General features: G+C 39.5%; 2 protein-coding genes across 4 annotated transcripts in view; both read left to right on the forward strand.

Annotated features, from left to right (window-relative positions):
• Nucleotides 1–15,529: 15,529 nt before the first annotated feature.
• RB195_005034 (uncharacterized protein) lies at nucleotides 15,530–19,833 on the forward strand (the record flags this gene model as incomplete). The annotated part of the gene is made up of 3 exons (XM_064177309.1): nucleotides 15,530–15,599; nucleotides 16,338–16,443; nucleotides 19,782–19,833. The coding sequence occupies 3 exons, from the start codon at nucleotides 15,530–15,532 to the stop codon at nucleotides 19,831–19,833; spliced, it is 228 nt and encodes a 75-aa protein (XP_064034434.1).
• A 26-nt stretch (nucleotides 19,834–19,859) lies between these two features.
• The window catches only part of RB195_005035 (uncharacterized protein), a gene marked incomplete at both ends in the record, with an annotated part of 81,483 nt that continues 80,144 nt past the window's right edge, over nucleotides 19,860–21,198 (forward strand). For 2 of the 3 annotated variants that reach the window (XM_064177311.1, XM_064177312.1), the window contains one exon: nucleotides 19,860–19,882. In XM_064177311.1, the coding sequence (XP_064034435.1) occupies nucleotides 19,860–19,882 (23 nt within the window). Of the gene's footprint in view, nucleotides 19,883–20,274; nucleotides 20,355–21,198 lie in introns of those variants that run through there. The other variant, XM_064177310.1, reaches the window with a different exon arrangement.

Genomic DNA, 21,198 nt, shown 5'->3' on the forward strand with positions numbered 1-21,198 from the left:
ACCATGTCAAAATTGTGATTAGCTGTCTTCGAAGCCAAACTTGACAGCAGACTTAGACTGTATTTTGAAAGCAGCCGAGGTGGTACCACGTCGCTGTACTTGTTTATAACAGCGTTGAATACTTTAAACGAAGCTAGAGTCGGAGGTTCTGGAAAGGAAGAGGCATATGTACTGGGCTTCCTACTTCGAAGAGTACCGATGATGCGTAGATGTTTTTCAGGGAGTCAAACGAAGCAGGGTAGAGAGTAGAACTTCACGTAAACATAAAGAGGAATATGAAGGATGTCTACTGTGAGGACGGAGAGGTGCAACGTAAAGGTTTCTAAGGACTGGATGTTATACTTGTAGTTCGAGCTTTTTTCTCAGCGTGGAGAAGGACTTGGAGGAAGAACTGAGTTTGAAGAATTACAGTGGTGGCCTTTGTATTTTAATCAGTTGAGGAAGCTACGGACGAATGCAGAATGTGCTTATCTATTCAGCTCAGAACTCTTCCAGCTTTTTTCATGCAAAGTGCAGCGTAGAAGTAAATTATACCACTGCCTTTCCAAAAATTCGTTATTGCTCACAGAACGCTTATAAAATGACTTTCGAAGGTTATCCAGCACGCACGATACCGAGTGTTGCAGTGTTGACCTATGAGTAACCTCCTATAATTGCGACTCAGTGAAATATATACGGAAACCAAACATGGCTATAAAGGTCAAATTCTGCGAATAACAGAACAGACCGACTTCATAATGTTAAGCTGGGTCACAAGGGTTGCAAAACGACCTCGACCGAGACCACCAACGAGATGAGTTGATGCGTTCATCGGCGTGCATGGATCATTTAAGATGGATCAGCAGATCATCAAAAGCACTCAAGGATCAAGAGCTCTTCAACGTCACGGATGTGATTTACAGTCTTCGACGCCGATTGTGAGGGAAGGAAAGAAATGGCTGCTCGCATTCGCACATTTAATAGGGTTGCACTACATAAGTGACTACATAAGTGACGTTCAGCTTGATTTGATCCTCAAGCCAAACATTTGTGATTTGCAAAGAATCACCGAAGTTTTCAATCACTTATGGTTATTCTAAGGACGCGACATCCGAGAAACGTTTTCGAGGTCTCCGTGGAGTAGTACATATTCCATTAAATAGTCCATGTTTGAGTACCCATTTTAGGCTTCAAGTCCTAGGTCGTTTCTGCTTTGACTTTTTTTTTTTGTGAGCTATTTATATTACATTCTCGTAAGATTCTCGTAAGCTAATGCGCTTTTCGCTTTAAAATTTTTGCCAAAAATGAGGTTGTAGTGGTTAGATTTTCTGGAAAGCTCTCTCACATGTTTATATACGTTTTTTATAGATCATGTTCGTGCATATTCTCAATACGTTAAAGGCACCACTCCACGACTCTGGCATGATATGGATTTTAGTTGGAAAATTCATTCGGACGCCCCGATAGGCAATTCATTTCATTCAGCGAATCGCAGGCGGGGGCAGAGCGCATGGGTGGCGCGTTGCAGTAGAGGACGTCGTAAAGAACCCCAATCCGAAGCCGTCTGTTAGCAGTGATGTAGGGAGAGATGAGCGGAACCACCTCTGTATCCATAATCTACGCCCCCATATAGGTATTCTCCAACGGAAATCCATACCACGCCAGATTCGTGAGGTGATGCCTTTAAACAAGTGGTTTACACTCAAGAATCCAACTCACAAAAATAACAAAAACCTAAGAAAAGGGTTTTTCTTGAGAAAATGTGTTGTTTTTGGGAAATTGAAAAACCTATGGGATCCTTGCACAACTATTTTCTCGCGATTTTTTCCCCATGAAGGAAAACCCATTCAATACTTTGTTTTGCTTAATTCTTAAAAAGAGAAAGTGTACCACGTGAAATCTTCACGTTAACGGAAATATTTTGCCACTTTTACTACGCTCCTTCCAATCCAAAAACATTAAACAATTCAACATTTGTTGAATGTTCACGGATTAGCGCGAAGAAATAGCATCGGCGAACAGGTGACCCGCCTGCCAACGCCTATGGGCGCGAACTGACGTTGACTGGTGACTTTCTCGTTTCCTCCCCCGTAGAACGGCTATATTTTGGAAATCCATCAGTACTAATTAGAATTTGTTATCTTCATTGTCTTTTTTCTTTCAGCGCAGGAAACAGAGATACTCCTGTTTCTTCATCGTGTTTACGATGATGTTGAGCACTCATCATTTTGAGGGTCAGAACTAAGTACAGTAATATGATGGATGTATGCAGGTGGCCAGCTGACATCTAGCGAATGACGCAAGAGAGCTCCCGTTTTTATTGTTCTGCGCTAGAGGTATCTCGCATAAAGTGCCGCCTTTTTTCGTGGTGAGATTTTTCTACATTGTCAACGGTATTCTCCTTGGACACCTTCAAGAATACAACTAATAAGAACTAGAACTAGAACTAAGAATATAGAAATAAGTTGCCAGGAAAATTCACCCATAGGTTAGGAAAGGTTATATGTGGCTAGGAACTTTAGACTTTAGAGTCAGCATATCACTAAAATGACCGTGTTGAGATCTCTCCACGACTAGGTAACCGTGTTTACGACTATGAGCTTAAACAGCACTCAATTCCCCGCTAGCAATTCAGAGGAAAAAGGCGAGAGAAGCTGGTTGGTTGGTTGCGCCGGTTCAGCCAACGATGCAACTTATTACGCTACAGAACGCGATCAATTCCGTCGTCATGTAACCTCCGCAATCCGAATAATTTAACTTAAGCAGACAGAAACTCTGCAACTTCCATAATTGCAGCCGCATTGCAAACTTCCATTATTTTACTACCCGTAATGAGTTGCATCGTTGGAGAGGCGACGCAAAGTTATTTCACATTTCTTTTTTCAACATGAAGTGCAGCCCTACCGTTATTTATTCGTGGTGAGATCCCAACATTGTCAATTTCGTATCATGTGCCTTTTGGAGGAAATGAAACTTACCTCGATTGTTAACTTCCTCAGCATTCCTTATTCTATCGTTTGTTAGTTTAGCTAGGCATATTTTTAAAGGGAGAGGAATTTTTTAAACGTCACTAACTAGTGAATATTTGTCAGATGGCACGATAAATTATTGCCAATTGATAACTAATTTTCCTTAGTACAACTCTCAGCAATAAGATTATTCTTTGAAAAATATTTGAGGAAGTCTTCGGTGAGACTGTGGCGATGGAATTCGGAATTCGAAGAGTAAACATCAGGAAGGGAACACACTATACTTCAAGATGACAGATTAATTAGTTATTTGTGGAGTGCTCTTCACTTACTGTGAAGCTATGAATGTATGCGTTTATCTAAACGCACGTGAACGAGTTACCTCATTTCAGCGAGGTCGTTTCTAGTTTAATGCAGAGATGTAATCTCGTAGTCGTGAAGGGATATGTGCCATCACTGAGTCCAATCGGTTTCTTCCATGAGACCTGCGTTCCTCATTCGCATTAAAACTTACGTTATCAGCGTACTCCATTTCGAACGATAGCGTAACTTCGTTCGCAACCATTACGAGTACGGGAGGAGGGTAGGAGGCAAGAAAGGGGATGTTTGAAAGTGCATGAGTTCCTCAGAAAAGAATTCAAGTCTACATTGGATGATGAGAGCCTTGTCCTCTTAGGACCACTGCACACCATTTTTTTGTCACCTAAACGTGATTTCTGAAGCGTGCGTGGGGTCGGCGAATGTTCGAAATGTCCGGAGCGAAAAGTTTTCGTCGCATTATGACTTTAAACCGATGGCAAACACGGATCTTAACGGCTTTCGACGGATCGGATCGGCAGTCGTTGGTGATCATGCGGAGGTTGGCGCCACGGGGATTTCGGTTGTGATGTGATCGATACGGGCTGGCGGCAGTCAACGGCCAGCCTGAACTCGATGAACACCGCCCGCATCCACCTTGGCGTCCATCCGTCGCCCTGTCATCAACGATTTGTCAAGCTTTTACATCGCCTTTACACGCTAGCTTAGCCGGTTCGGCAGAGGTTTCTTACGAAGGCTGAGATTTTCTCCGAAGCGACTTGCCAACTCGGTTTATAGATCAAAAGCGATTCATTTGATTCTAAATATTTTCAACAATGCTCATGGAACAATGATTCTTCACATCCTTTGTGTATCTCCAAACGAACAAATGCCATTCATCTTCGTACACTCCACTATCGCTTCCAAGATCTGTCCGTGTCAAATGAAACGAACGCGAAGCTGTAATTCCCGAAAATTTCTGAACTCCTGGTATCGCCTCAAATATTGCGGTCGTTCCGCTCTATTCGTCTTTGATAATTGTGTGACTCGCAGCCGTTCCGCTCCTCAAAAACTCAAATAAAATTATCAGCTAATTTCCGCTAAGAAGTCCGGTCAGCAGCAGCGCGGGGGAGAACTAAACAGAGGCGGAGAAGGAGGGTAGTAGGGAGGTGAAATAATACGGAGACTCTCTTACTCCCATGGAATCGTAGACATCTATCCATACGTATTATTTGGCGTTTTTTTCTGAAAACAAGGATTTATTAAAACGTATAAATGGATTGATTTTTTCAAAACGGTATTCTTTTTTACCAATATTGCTTTGAAAACGTACCGAATAATCGGGGACCGGGTATGGGACCAGGTATATGGTGGTCCATGCATAATGGTGGATAAACAAGGCGTACGTAAATTCGTGTATTACCTAAATAAATGAGCGTTTCACGTCTTATTTATTCCCTTTCTGCTTTATCCCCGTGAAAATTAATTGAAATATGCGAAGCGGAGCTGCCTTGCGTAGCCTATTCCCTAGCGATCTTATTCTGAGAATTGGTAGTTATTTTTAGATCCGTGGAACAGTATGGAAGAGAAAGTTGTTCGGATACTACGACTTTTCCGTTATCTATCTCTTTCTTCTGTAAAGATTTTGGAAGATTCATTCTATAGAACTGATCTTTCTTTAATAGAGCAGGATTTAAGCAACACTATTCTGCTAATTGAAAGTAGGAAGTAAATCATTTGTAAAAACGGGTGAAACATTTTAAACGCTGTTGGAGAGCATTAGATACATGAAACTCTTTGAAAGCGTGAAAAATCAACTATTAAAAATTAATAAGCGTGTGTTAATTACGAAGGTTTTTTTGTTAGTTAGGATATTTTTTTTTATTTGTCCACGTATAGGCTATAATGTTGTGATCGGTGCCTCAGATTTCCCTTTGTTTTTTTTTTATTTTTTTGCTCATCTTTTTTAAGACGAGAATAGAAGAACTGCTATGATCGGCCAAACCTTTAGTCTGTTTAGTCCGCTCAACTGTTCATACTACAGCCTGTTGTGGACATTTTTTCGTTTATTTTTCTTTTCTAGTACCTCTGATATCCACACGCTTTGCTGAAGAACTAGGTGTTCGTAACTTTTCCTCCTAATTAATTCGTTGAATAATTCTTTTATTCTAATAAACACAGTAATTTTTACAATATTCCTATCTTGCTACTGTATTTTTTGGTGTTTCTAACACTGGAATTTCTCCATTAATTATATAACACTGTCTCAAATCTTCTTACAACTATTAAACGTACACTGAACACTGAGCGGGTCGCTTGTCGCTAATCAGTCATCTCCGATGAATTTGATGTGGGTTTACAACATTTTGTGGCTTTGAAGATCTTGCTGAGGTCGATTTCATTTTCAGCTGTGGGGAAATATTACGTATGGTTCGGTAACCTTCGGTTGAACTTGAAGGGTTTTTTTTAGGGTTTTGTATATGAGCGGGATAGGTTGTATCAATTCGTACAGGATAGGTGCCAGTGAATAGAAGTTGGTGTAATATATAGTTCCTTTAGGAAAGACCTTCGTTCAACCAGACTTAAATTGCAAAAGTTATGCTATAAGAATCCTAGAAGCTCAGCTTTTAATCTCTGCTATTGTTCCTCGAAAATTTACACAAATACTTTTGATTAACTAAATAGCCTCAGTAGAAGAAAATAAATTTGGCCAGGAAGTCGTAAGTAGGAAATCCAGTTCTCTTCCGTACCGATAAAAAAAAAGCTACGCTGACGTAATTTCCAGTTCCTTGAACCAAGCACTCATAAAAAACGTGATTGGATTATTGAAGTCAGAATATTGCAACCGGTAACTGTCACTTATTTGCTGCCTACACAACTATAACATTTCCTTAATTATTTCCCTTAGATTCGTTGCTCAGCTTCCTCTAATGACTCTTGTTCCGTCATCCATGGTACCAGTTCATTTATAATCAGTAAGAATAAACAATGGATAAAATACTTTTTATTCGAAAAATTCGTCTTTTGATTTTGGTTCTGATAGAAGTAATCCTTTCCAATTTTTTTATACTCGAAATCCCAAACAAATTCGTTTCAAAACTATAAATAAAAAGAAATAAATAAGAGTTAAATAAAAAAAAGAAATAATAAAAATAGCAGGTAATATGAATACTACTATAGTTATCGGGTGATCGTTGTTCCTGTGGACGTATAAATTCCCGGCATCGTCACTCCGCTCATTTTTAGATCTGTATTCACTTAAGTTGTTGATAGATACTGTAGACGAACTGCAGGAGTAAATTACGTATTTTATCTGCAGAATCTGCGCGAATGCAATGACGTCTCAAGCAATCGTTGAGAACACTTGATTTGCATAAATCCCAGGCTATTGCCGCACACTCCAAATCAATCACTTTCTGACCTCCATCAAAGATGGAGTATCACGAAATTGGTGTAGTGTGGAAAGTTTATGGAAAACGTAGAGTTCGAGATGTAAAATACGAATATGAACTGAGTTTCCTCTAATCGCTCAATTTCCTCTAACCGTCCATTACTCTAAAATTTCCTCTGGAGAAAGACCGTGGAAAACGGCGTTCGTACCTAATTTGCTGGGTAAGATGGAACGCGCCATCCTTGTACACGCCCCGCGTCCACTAGCGAGCGGTCGGAGAACAATGAGGTGTCCTCAGCAATCTATTCAAGTAAAACCAATGGATAGGCTTTTTAACGGACCTTGTAGGAACTAAGGCGGTTCTCACGCTGTTTTCCAGGACGATCAGCGGGAATTGAGCGAGGCTACACACATACTTGTAGTCTACACCTCGAACTGTATGTATAGTTCCCCACAAGGACCTCAACATCGTCAATTTCGTGATACGCTGCCTTTAAATACATCGCCCCACGAATCTGAGATGGTACGGATTTCAGGTGGAGTATTTTCATACGGGATCGTAGATTATGGAGAGGTGGGTGATTCCGTCCATTTCTCGCTGATTGGCGTAAAAAAGGGCCCGGAAGATGCGGCGTGTGCTCACGGTTAGCGTGCCCCAATCGAACTCGTAGAAAATAGCGCTCGAAGCCGTTTCTTCCGGGCCGTTTTTTTACGGAAATTAGGAAAAAATGGGCGGAGTCACCCCTCTCCATAATCTACGATCCCGTATACGAATACTCCACCTGAAATCCGCACCACCTCAGATTCGTGGGGTGATGCCTTTAAGTGATCTGTATTGCTTGCTGTTTAAAATAAATTGTGAAAAGCTTTGCAACTCTGCTAGATGAAACTTTCCCACTGGTGTTTTTTCCTGGAAGTATGTATTTCATGATATCGTATAGATCACTCAAAATTACGACAGAGAACTCGAAGATTTCAAACATCATGAAAGAACATCCGAGGTTCCCAGAGAAGTTAACCTTTAGAAAGACTGGATTTTTTTCTTACTATCATAAATAGATTTGAATAACAATGATTGATAAATAGATCATACATAGATTTTATACACTTCTCTTACTCATCATGGAAGGACTTCGTAGAATTTTGCTCGTCAAAGTTCTCATAAAGCACCGAGTTCAGATCGGATAACTACCTTTCAAAAAAGAAAAAGAACACGAGTGAACAGCAATGCTCAAAATCCATTCGTTAAATGCATAGCAAAGCAGAAAATAGAAAGTTACAACGAAGCTTGTATTTCTCCTTGGCTTCGTTTGTGAAAGTAGAATTTGATACGACTTGGGAAAATCTTAGATTTTCCTCGAAAATATATACAAAAAATTACAAAATCATAGATAGGAATAGAAACTCCTGGAAATACACGTATACGGAGTGAATCTTCCGTTCCCATTTTCACCAATTCCAAGAAAATTTTCTCTTTGAAATGTTCGGAAATTCCATTCTCACGACTATAAAACACGACTGTCATTTTCACATCAGAAAATGTCAACGCATTCACATGTCGTAAAGTTGTGGGTGGTGTGTGTGTATGTGTGTAGGCTCCGAGGTTCAGGGAAAAGAGAACACGTACCTCTCTTGATTCCTCTCCCGGATCACTGCTATCTGGTTCAAGTTGCATATGTGTAGTAATTCATAACCTGCGTTATTGTGCTCGCATCGTTGCATCGTTGGACTTGCGTGATAATAAAAATCTCGGACGAGACTACACCGATTCATTCGTCGGGGATCGAAAAAGCGTAAAGTGCCAACGCAGCCATTCACACTACGCTTGGAGACGCAGGAGAATGGATGGCTGTGGTGAAAGGAAAGCTGCTGGATGCACTGCTAAGCGGACATTAAGTGCAGATTTATTGAAAAGGCTGAGCACTCGTTGAGAAGGTCACTAAGGGAAGGTTCACCGATTGTTTACTAATTATTAATTGGTTTACTAATTGTTTCTCCACCAGAGATAATTTGCGATCCAAGTATCTTAATGTTATATCTTATCTTATCTTATACTGATATTATTACTGAAACGTGTCGCCCTGTATTCTGCCTTGAGTATCCCATGGGAGAATCTCAGTGCTCGCAGAGTTTGTTCTGGATATCTGGGAATATCTGCTTTATAGTTTTCTCTGGTTGTTTCCGCTTATAGTTCGAGCAGTTTCCTTAACTTCTTCGGCGATCTATTTCCTTCTATATATATTTTTTTGTTTACCTGTCTCCTTCAAGCGTAAAAGTGCTCGGAGAAATCAAGCAAATCAAGAAAATTTTTTATAGAAAGTTAAAAAGTTAAGGCTTAAAGTTAAAATCTATCTAAAGTATTGCACTGTTATCCTGGCATTTAACGGATCTGCACGGAAACAGTAGCTCATTAGTTCGTCTGTGAGTTTACTTTCAAGTGCAACGCAGCGAAAATACAAACAGGCTTTCCGTCTTCTTCGAGTGATTTCCCCTGCTGTCATCGTCCTGAGTTAATCGATCAAACGAGGAGCGAAGTTCGTTCGTTGTATCGGTGGTCGCACTAACTGAACTGCTGTTCAGTAGTTCTTCACAGGCCCGCAGCGCCTCCGCATTGTTGATCTTCGGAACTATTTCTGCAACTCAGCTTAAATTAGCTTGCCGACAATGCATCACAGGTACGGATCTGACGTGGGGATGAGATCCGATGGATGTGATAGGAGTAGAATATCTCATATCAGTCCTTCTTTCTACAGCAGATTCTCCAAGAAAACGATGCTTCGACTTCTTTCCTGAAGGTTATTTTTGTAGGTATATTACAGTTCTCTGCCAATGGAGTTTTCTAGGTACCTGGAGATATTGACGTACCTAGTTATTTTTCCAACAATTTTTTCTCTCCATGTTTTTAACAGATGCTTCGACGACGCTACCGACTTCTGGACCATCAAAAATTCTTTCTTTTTCTGATTACAGTGGATAGTCCAAAACCTTCACGGGATTTTCCAAAAATTTGAGCTTTCCTTCTCTGTTCAAGGTTGAGTGTTGTCCATCCATTCTTGCAAAAAATAAAAACTAAAAAAAATCAAATAATCAAATTCTTTCAAATTTTGCATGCAAAAAATTCTTAAATTTAGATAATAAAATTTCTTCCAAACAATGCGAAGGAATGCGAAGGAAACACTCAGTTTAGGTTTTTTTCGGTTTGTCAGTGCTGCCCGATGTTGCATTAGGTTTTTGTAGAATCTACAGATATATCAGTAGTACGCGTATAATTATGTAATTATAATTTTAATTATTTAATTATAATTTTTAATTTTTGATTTTTTTTAATTTTTTAAAACCTAATTATGTAATTATAATTTTTTTTGGCAAATCGTGAATGAGGGTTTTCGGAGCACTTCATTGATGCACAATATATGTTCTGCTTAGGTAGATAGTAAAAATAATAAATGGAGTAGACAGTTAGGATTTTCACCGTAGCATTTTGTCCTGAAACGAGATTCTAACGCCCCTCTCCTCGCTGTCTTGACACCAGAAACAACTCTTTGTGAACTCTCAAGTGCTTCAAAACAATTGAAAGGTGATTCGACGCGACAAGGACTACATCGTGCAAACAAAACACCCCGAAAATGAAATTTCGTTGAAATTCGTCCAGAAAATAGGGGCTGATAAGCTCGGTGGAATGTAAAAGCGCTCACTCAAAGGCGGCGTATCATGAAATTGGACAAATGCTGAGACCTCTGATTGCGGATTACTGTATATTGCTACCTCTAGTTAGTGACACCATTGGAAACACACCTATGCACCTGTTTTTCTGAGATTTGAGCGAATATATAACGGTTGAGGTGTCGTTCACGATTGCGGGCGTGATCACGCTCACCCACCTCTAGTAACTCAGGAAAATCTATCTGGGAAACAGTCTTAGTTGCACCGGTTCTTCTTTCCATCGTACGTTGCAATTTCTTACGCGATAGAACGAAGGCAATTTGCTCGTCGTTCAACGTCCACAACGCAACTAATTTAGCTCAACTAAACAGCGAAAGTTGCTTCACTTGCACAATCACAGCCTGTACTGTGGATTCCTATCTGCTACCTCTAATTAGTTGCACCATTGGAGAAACTCCTGCGCAGTTCACGCAGTTTTTTTTTCTGGATTACTGAGAGGAATTCAGCCTACATATTCCTGAACTGCACCTCTACCCCAATCTATTCGTAGGGAGATCCCAACATTGTCGATTTTGAGGTACGCTGTCTTTACAAAAATACTTTTTGAAAAAAAAGTAATTTGAATAGCACTACCATTCCTTTGCACTTTTTTCTCTACACTATTTTATTTCGTATTATTTTGCCAAGTCCTATGATCATCTGTTTTGTTGTCTTTTTATTTATTTTTTTGGGATTTCTATACTAATTCCATACATTGAATCAAAGGATGTAGTGCAGAATATCCTGAATTTCACTCACCATCAATGAGCTCTTATCAAGCTGGAGCGGTGTAGCGCAGTCGGTAAGAGGTTCCGCTGTGAATGCACGATCGATCTTTGGTTTGAAGCCTTCTCTGTGCCAACCAGAACTTTGATTCCTTCAGGTTCTGTAAATTCGTACCAGACTTCTCTGGGAGAATAAAAGCACTAGCTCGACACATCGGCCAGCTGCCGCAAGACATTGTAAGCGTGTAGTGCGTTCGTAGACCTCAAACGAAGTCTGGAATGAACTCGAACGCGTAGGCGAATCCCTATAGGAATTCATCAACTCCGTGCTTTATGCGTATCCTTATCTATGAGCTCGGAGTATTTCCTCCAGGATGAAATTGCGAGATCGGCTCAGGAAGTAAAAAATGGGAAAATTTTGCAAAGACTTGAGGAAAAAATAAAAAAAGAGGTGGAAGTTACAAGAATGACATTTCCATTCGATATTGCTTTTTCTGTGATAGATAGTTAGGATTCTAAGGGTTGTCTCCCAAAATTAAGCTGCTGCTAATTTTAGTTCCGCTTACAGAACAGGGTTCTTATATGCGTTTTCTTTTTGAAAGTAAATCGTGTAAAGTAAAGTAGATCGTACTTCTATCGTGTAGTTTTCTATAGATGAATTCCAATGGATCTAACGTGAGTTTTTTTTTTTCCTGCGAAAAGGAATTCGCAGAACCAGCTCCAAACTGGCAATTTGAACTGTTTCCTGTCACCATTTTTGTTGCGTTTTGTAAATTGAGCTTTTTTCCCTGCAGTGACCTCGAACATGAGCTATTGTGCGTAGGAGGTGAAGCTGTGTTGTTGACTCCATCTCAAGCGATGATTCCGACGTCACCCGCGGGAAAAATTGCTGCAATTTTGGGTCAAGAAATACGTAAGAAGCCACATTTCGCCTTCTTTCCGATGTTCCACCGCTCATAGTCGTTTAAACTGCGCTTCTGCGAGAAAAATCTGAAGTGATCCGTCAAGAAGCGCTCAAAACTCGTTCATACATGACTCTCATTGGACTCTCTAGTGGTCAATTAGCACTTTGAATAATTTGCGTAATTTGTTGCACGCCGTAAGCGCATCGTTCGGCGACGGCGTAAGAGATTGCGTCGGAGGCAATTAATGTGCCGTCGGGTTCCAATCAACACTGCTAAAAAGCCACGAGAAAAAAAAAAGATGCGACTTGCTGTGATCCGCCAACACCTGACGATACGACGACATTGTTTGCAGATATTCTTCTCAGATTAGCTGCTAGTCTTCTTCTCGTTATATATTAACTCTTGCAGATGTTCAACGTGCAAATTACCTGGGGAATTTTTTTCTGGCTAAAGAGGTTCACGAGTTCAAGAGAAAGATCGTTTGTTAATCTAAACGATAAAAATAATGACATCCGGTAGATTTCACTGCTGCACCAAATGTGATCATCCGATCAGTTGACCTTCGCGCTACAATATTTCCTAGCTTTTTCATTTTATATGGCTTAGTACCACATTCAGAGACTGTAAATTACGATTCTTGCCACCGAAATCCTTCTTTTCCTCATACCCTACATACATACGTCTAATGGCCTGTTTGTGAGGAAAAGAATTCCTCTAAATTTCTCCTTGGAATTTTCTACAAAGTGAAAACTCAAAATATTCAAAATTTTGCGTCCTTAAACCGAAAACCGAAATACAGCCCAAAATCCATAAAACGCTCATCCACCCAATTCTTTATTCTGTGAAAGTAGACCTCCCATGGAATTACGTTAAACGTAATGTTATGTTGGTGTTTTATTCGAAAGTTTCTAGGAATTTTTTGGAACTCCCAGCTATCTTATACTCCTCAGAAAAAGCCTTTGTAATCAAATCACTACACTCCTCAGTCAGTGAGCATTTGGCGGAAGATTTTTCATAGAAGTTATTAGTTATCCAGAATTTATAGTAAGATGCTACAGTTGTACTGTTGTGTGCCGTTCTTCGCTAATAGTGGCCTAATTGTAATCCCCTTAAAATCTCATTCGTACTTTTCCATTTAAAAAAAGTTGTCCAGCATGTATATGAGATAAATCCTCGTTCGCTTAGTTAATTGGCCCAATTTTTTGCGTTAATTTTTTGCGAGGCACTGTTTGTTTAGGAGGACTTTCATCTGACTGCGCTCCAAATCCCCAGTTTTACACACGATTCCTTTGCTTCGTTAAAGCTTAAGAATAGAGATCAGCTCAAAAAACTCAGGAATTCGACAAACTTGATAAACTCTACTCTACACCCCACATGTTGAGCGATTGATGGTGAAAAGAATTCATTTGAATTTCATTCATTCATTCATTCATTCATTCATTCATTCATTCATTCATTCATTCATTCATTCATTCATTCATTCATTCATTCATTCATTCATTCATTCATTCACTCATTCATTAATTCATTCATACATTTATTCATTCACTCATTCACTCACTCACTCGCCTTTTATTCGTTCATTCATCATTCATTTGGATCTGAAGTTTCGCGGCGATGAGTTCTCAGTTGAAGAACCATAGCAACTGAGGCCTTGTCGCACATAATAAGTCGATTTTCACTTAGAAAAACTGTGGAAATCCAGTGTTTTCAAGGAAACTGGAAGATTATATTTTGGGCAATTTCTTCATTAGTTTATTTGCAAATTCAATGGTCCTCCATTTACTTCAAGTGTCTATTGGTGTTCTCTTTCTAATATATTCGTTACCTTTCGATTTTTTCGTTTACTTTTTGGAAATCTTTGAGAGTACGCAAAAAACGCAAAAAGATTAACGTCAAAAAATTTGACGACACTTCTGAATTGCAATTTTCGCCGTCGTAAAAACATCTGCTTACATTTCGTCACTCACTCTTTTGTTGAGTTTTTCATGAAGAAAAATAAACAATTTTCAAAGCAATTAAATGATTGTTAAGAAGAGAACAGTGACAACAAAATTTAAGCTTAAACATAAGAGGGAATTCTGTAGGTAATTTTCCAAGCAGGACATGGAAGCAATAACGCTTATTGTATTTCGGACGAAAAAAAAAATACGTACCACGTACTTCTGATTTACGATCGTTTTCAAGTTTTGTCCTATTACTAAAACCGGCTCTGCGTGCAAAACTTGATGTGTGGCCTCAAAAGTGCAGAAAATCTCGCTTAACTTCGATTTGTGGCACATCTTTACCGCAACTGCGACCGCGTGCGGTCGCCACATGGACCGTCGAGCACTCTTCTTTTCTGGGCCTTAGTTAAACGAAATTAAAGATGTTTATCGGGGACTTTCTTGTCATTTTATTCCATGTCGCCTTTCCTTCTCCTCTTTCTTCTTTTCTTTTTTTAACTTTTCACGGTTTGGCGGGAGGTTTTTCATACTAGTTGTTAAAAATCCAGAATGGTAATCCAGAATTCACTGCATTATGTTACATCTCTGCTGTCATTCGTCCACCTCTGCTAATAATAGCCGACGTTTATAGTTATCTTCTATTTTTAAACGTTTTCCTTCTTTAAAGGCATCACCCCATGAATCTGAGGTGGTACGGATTTCAGGTGGAGTATTCGTATACGGAATAGTAGATTATGAAGAGGGGGTGACTCCGTCAATTCCTTCCTAATTGCCGTAAAAAAACGGCCCGGAAGATACGGCTTCGGGCGTTCCGCCGCGCTATTTTCTACAAGGAGTTCTATTGGAGCGCTCCAGCCTTGTGCACGCGCCGCATCTTCCGGGCCGTTTTTTACGGCAATTAGGAAGAAATACACGAAACACCACCCTTTCCATAATCTCCAACCCCTATACGAATACTTCACGTGAAATCTGTACCACCTCAGATTCGTGGGGTTACGCTTTTAATAGCGCGTAAATATCCGGAAACTAAGAAAAAAAAAAGAGACTAACCCATGAAACTCAACTTTATTGATGATGACTCTATCCTAGGAAGAATTACCGTGATGTATAGAAATGAATTGGTTGGCGATATTACATCGGTCCCGGGATATTTGCGGGGAAACTCTAGAGATGAAAGAAAAGTTAGTTAATGCATGAATAGATCACCAGACTAGGTTACTTTTTTATAGCGAACCATTTTCCAGTAGGAAGGATCGGATTTGGCAGTATTAATGATGAAGCTTTAGAACGACAATTTATTGTTTTATTTTTTTTTTTCACGATTTACTATTCCTATTTCGCTCGTAAACTGTGCCCGAAAAAGCACTTTTTCTTTTTTCCGAGAGTAATAAACCTGTTATTGATACTACTTTTTAACGTACGTAATGTTTTTTTTTTCCGCTCACAGAGGATGGATGGCCGTTTCTAACTGGTACGGCGATTGTTCGTTACTGATCGAATCCTTTTTGAATGATCGATTTCGAAGCTTCAACCTCTCTTCTCCCTCCTCTACTTCAACCATTTTTGTTTAGTAACCTGATAGCGAGTTCCATCTCATTTTCAGTAGATTTTTGACATGGCACGGAAATGCGCTGCGAATGGCGGACGAGAACTCTTTCATCTTACCGGCTACTTACTGAAATTTGGTGACTCTGCTGTACTATCTTCTCATTACTAGAAATCACTTTTGTTTGTCTGTTTGGTAGATGATAATTGCTTAAGTAAAAAAAATTCTTGAAAAAATTCGACCAGAACGATTATTGGATAGATTCTTTGTGCTTGATTCTTGGTTCTCGAGACGTTATCGTGTGTTTTGTTTGTACTCCATAGATGCTTTCATCATCGGAATTTTATTTTGTTAAATTTTTCCTCGATCCAGATTAGAATTCTCGAATTTTTTTAGAAGTTTCCTGGTTTATAACCAATTGCTGCCCGTTAGTTTGGCTTATTTGCTCGGATTCTCTCTATTTCGTGAATTTGTTCGCTACGAAATTCCTCCTTCCACCTATATTACTTTTCTGCCAGTATCAAGCAGTTAGTTTAAGCGGTTGAGAAAAACTGCATTGCAAGGAACCGGTTCGACCGACCCCATAAGGTAGCTAGAAGTAAATTCACTGCTACTATGTCCAATTCTGTTTGTTTTGCGTGCTTGCATTTAGTCTAAACCTTAGTTGTCGCCAGGCTGCAGCCGCCATCGCGTCATCCACGTAGATCATGCGCTTATCGATCAATTAGGCGACGTTGGCGGGGGTCGCATGCTGTTCGGTGTTACACAGCCATCGCACAAATCGGCTGGCTGACTGCCTGCCTTCGACTTGTGGATATTTTGCTGCCGGCTCGGCCAACTGACACTTTTGGTGGCGAAGGAAGCAGCCGCTGACCAGCCATTGCGCAACGCTTGCATCCGCTTGTACATACATACATAATCGCCGGCGACCACGCAACAACTACGACATCGCCGAGTCCCATACGGAATTCACGATCCTCAAGGTATCGTTGTAAAGGATGTTCGTGTTTTCCTTTCTAACAGAGATTTCGGATTCGTCAGCTTTTTCTTCGCTAATGACAACAAATTTCTACACCATACCGTTTATAAGGAAATGGTGTGGGGCTTTCATTTTCCCAGCTTTTTCTGATTGATTTTCTGCGCTTCTGCAATTTTTGTTCGCATAACGTTTCGCCTGTCAACGTATCCCTCGAGATATTTCTTCAGATTCGATCAATATTACTGAATTATTCTTTGGGATCCTCGAAATTGCTTCACTTTGCTTTTTTTTCGAATTTCCTTTTGGAATAATTCACTCCATGCTGAGACCTACGCAAGTACGTATACATACATTTATGAAACACGAGATTCTCAGTAAAACCTCATCTTCTCTTTTCTTCTTTATTCATCCCACATTGTCCTCCATCCACTTTTTTAAATTCTTTTTCTTTATTCACTCTAAAATTCTTAGAGGTATCATGTATGGGATCGAAACCTCAATTTCCTGGTAAATTCCCGATAAATTTCCTACTTTACTGAATTTTCTTACGCTCAGGTATAAAATATAATCCTTCGAAATAGTTTGATCCAATGTTTTTTCCTCTGATTTTTGAACCTTCTAAATTTCATATTCTGAAAAAAAGACCTTTTTCTTCGTCAGAAAGGTTCTTTTGATGTAGTATTTGTTACTCATCTTAGAAATTTTGAAATAAATTCACTGAACTTTAAATTAGAATCCTGAAGAGTGGCCACGAAATCCTTATTTACGAACCTTAATTCTCGAATGACTCATCCCCACACAATTCTTCCCGAGCCACTGCTGAAAAGCCGATAAACGTTCGAGAAAACCTGACTATATCTAAGTGCAGCTGTTATACTGACTCACTTTTCTCCGGAAGAAACCATGTGTCCTTCGCCACCATCTGCTTATTGTTTGCGTACAGCATCAAGTATATCTAAACGCTAATCTAGCAACCTTCAGCGAAAAAAATGCGTATTGATTGCGATCGATGGAACGGGAGCTGTCATGAGCCTTCAAAGAAAAGATCATTGATAAGTCATGCGACCGCATTTTGTTACAGCTTCAACGTTCTTGGGCAAACAATTTTTTTCTCGAATTTTTAGTTACTCTTAGCTTGAGTTTCTTTTTTTGGCACATAAATCTTTTTGAGAGTTTGTCCATAACAGGAACAAAGAGGATAGTTTCCTTTTTATGCTGGTCTTCGAAGTGGTTTCTAAGCAGTTTTTAGAAGCTTGAATAAAGGACTGCAAGTGAATTGTGGAATCAAATAAATAAATATTAAATATGCATAGTCTAATGGCTACCTTTATTAGAAGGTAGATGATTTGAATTTTCATCATATTTTCGGCTTCCACCCCTTAATGTTTTCCCGAAAAGTCGTTCTACTTGGATTTTTTTTCATGGGATCTCCAAATAATCTGTGGAACCAATCAAGCAATTATATATTCCTAGTTCTCAATTCGATGACATTGTTTGAATAACTACGAACTTGTCCTCATCGATATTTTTCGGATCCGTGGAAAGAATTTGTTGGGCCAGTGTGGGTCATTGGTACTAATTGAGTTCCAGGTTTTTTTAATCTCAGAAACAAAAAATGCCAAAACATTGCAAGCGTTGTATACCAATTAAAGGAGATTTCCACCACTAAATGATCGAAAGGATTGTGGAACATGAGAACTTGTGGAAACAATGGTCTGGATAAACTTTAACCGTGCAGTCCTTGAATCCATAGTGTCTCAGTTTTCCCATCCCACTAGGGTCTTATTCTCTATGTACCTACGGACAGCACATCGGCATTCTGGAGGTTTTCGCTGCTAATTTTGATTTATAATTGTTCATTGATTTATTTGTTTATGAACAGATCCGTACCTTTACCACCACATCATTGCTTCTACGTGATTTTTCGAAGTTCGCCACAGTTTCCGACACATCTGAGCTTGAAAGCAAACAACAATTGATATTATGTCAGTGTATTTGCACTGACATAATATGTCACTGTCACTGTCACTGCTAAGACGTAAATTCGGATTGTTCGTTCCACTTTGGAAACTGACCTTCGAATTAGTGGTTTAAAGGCATCACCCCAAGAATCTGACGTGATATGGATTTCCGGTGGTCAAAGACTATACGGGATCGTAGATTGCAGAATAGGGTGGGATCCCGACCATTTTTTTAGTCACCGTAAAAAACGGCCCGGAAGATGCAGCTTCAAGCGTCCCGGGGCGCTATTTACTACAATCAGTTCGATTGGAGCACGCCAGCTTTGTGCGTGCGGCGCATCTTCCTAGCCATTTTTTTACGGCAATTAGGCAGAAATGGATGGACACGCCCTCTTCCCAACAATCTACGATCCCGTATCGGCATAACCCACCTAAGACCCCAGATTCGTGGGGTGATGCCTTTAACAGCTGTTTTTTTTCTATGAAAGAAAGAAGTGCAGGTCTCAGAAGTATTTAGTATTTATTACAGTAATAATGTTAAATAACTAGTTTATTTATTTATTAGCATAGCAGCTGTATCCTAAAATGCTCGAAACCAATCCTAGATTTAACAGTTGACATGAATGCTATATAGACTTGCTTGGCTGAAATTTTTGTGGTAACCTCTTCGCCGGATCCTAAAAAGGTCAAAAAAGGTAGTTAACTCGGTCAAGGAGTAATTCAGTCAAGCTGCTTAATTGCTAAAGTTTTATTTGGATTTTAGATTAGCGAAATTAAGAGAAAAAGTTGGGAATCTTCACGAACCTCAATGTATGTAGAAAGACTTTAAAGGAACTGTTGAACGAGCAATTTTTCTGCCCAAACTAAAGTGATGTTTTCGGGAGATTTTTTCTAAGAACCTTTCTTTATTCACCTGTTTTCAAATTTTTTTCAACTTTTTCTTCATCTTTGGTTTCTTACATTCGCACAGAATAAAAGTGCCTGAGTACCCGAATTTCCCATCAAAGAAGAGCTGCATGAGGAATTACGCACAAAATGCAAATCACCTCGCCCATGCATTTGCTCCAGTAACGGCCTGGCTTTGGCTTTTTTTCTCAAGAAGTTTTTTCTTAATTTTTCGTTAGTAAACTATAGGAATAATGCTTATCTCGAGACTAGTCACAACTTCTGCATATTTCCACTTATTTTCGAATTCTTTTTTTTTCTCAGAGGCTTTTCTGACATTGTCACCACACATCTCTCATCACTTCTTCCAGTACCCGATTAACAACAACACCACTTTCATTAGAAATTAGCTATCACATTCTTCAATTACATATAATTTTCCCAGGGTCGTTTTCGTCTTTTTTTCCCCGGAAATTTGCATCCATATATTTTCCAGAGCCTCAGCAGCAATTGATGTTCCACTCGGTCTCGCGCGTTCGGCAGTGTAAGCAGTGAAATCTTCAGCTTAAAAACGATGAGCACCGGACACTACCACAGGTGTGTCATATATCGTTTAACTTTATTATATGTTGTATGTTTATTATATCTCTATTGTTGATTGTTTTTATTTCTTTCTGATCCTATTTCACCGATACTTTTTCCGTTTCCAAATGGAACCATGGATTTCTATTCTACTCTTCTGCAATGTGCAAAATGCAGTAAAGCTTCAGAACCACCTTTGTTCCCGTAAGCATGCGCTGTCAGTTGCTACCTTAAGCTTCGAAACTCTCTCTCTTTCGATTTTTGAAGGGGTTGACTTATTGGGTGTTTTGAACATCTTTTTTTTCAACTCCGATTTTTTGTATTCTGGGATTCGCAGGGCCTGAGAGCCGCCGGTAGGTAATCAGACAATCAACGCCGATCTCTACATGAAGCAAATCCAAAAGGCGATGCGCGAAAAACGCTCGAAACGCTTCGAAGCCGCACCGGTGTATGATAACGGGAGACCTCACACGGCAAAGATGACTCGGTAATTTCTGGAAGGCTTAGGCTGAACGGCAATGTCCCACCCTCCCTATAGCCGGACCTTGTCCCATCCAACTATCATCGTTCTAGATCCTGAAGCAACGTCAAAAAAAAAACTTTCGAAGTCTTCGACAAGCTCAAAAACGCTCAACGACCTTTTATCCTTCTCCTTGTGGAAGAAGGCTATTGATATTGAGATTCTGCCCTTTAAGTGGCTAAATGTTGCTGATAATGGTGGTGACTACATTTTTGATCCTTGATTGTCCTAGACTGGTAACAATAAACTAAAAGCAATAAAATTCAACATTAAACAATAAAATTCTTCGAAATTTGTTTTAGAAGTTGGAATAAAGAAATGGAGAACACAAAAAATTATAGCTCTGGATGTTGTTGTGAACCAAGTTTTACGTGACCGAGCAAAGAGCCCAGAGATATCGTCCATGTTCGACTGTCTTTGAATCTCAACATTTTAATTGATTCTTCAATTAGTTCAATATTTATTTAGTTTTTAATTGATTTTCTTGAGCTGTAGCCAAGATTGGTATTGATCGTCCTTATTAATCACCAGCTAACGTTTCGGCGTTATCGGCTTCGTCAGAGCCTGGAAAAATCCGAGCCATTAGTGATTTATCCTCTCAAGCGCCTCATCACCCTACAGAAATCATCCAAACGGTAGGCAAACTCAAACAGCAACACATTGGTTAGTGTTTACCTCATTAACTGGACCTGGTAACCCAGCAGACTTTTTCCAGGCTCTAACGAACGCGATAACGCCGAAACGTTAGCTGTTGTTTAATAAAGACGATCAATACCAATCTTGGCTACAGCTCAAGAAAATCAATTAAAAA

This window comes from Necator americanus, chromosome I (genome assembly GCF_031761385.1).
Source record: "Necator americanus strain Aroian chromosome I, whole genome shotgun sequence".
Lineage (NCBI taxonomy): Eukaryota > Metazoa > Nematoda > Chromadorea > Rhabditida > Ancylostomatidae > Necator > Necator americanus.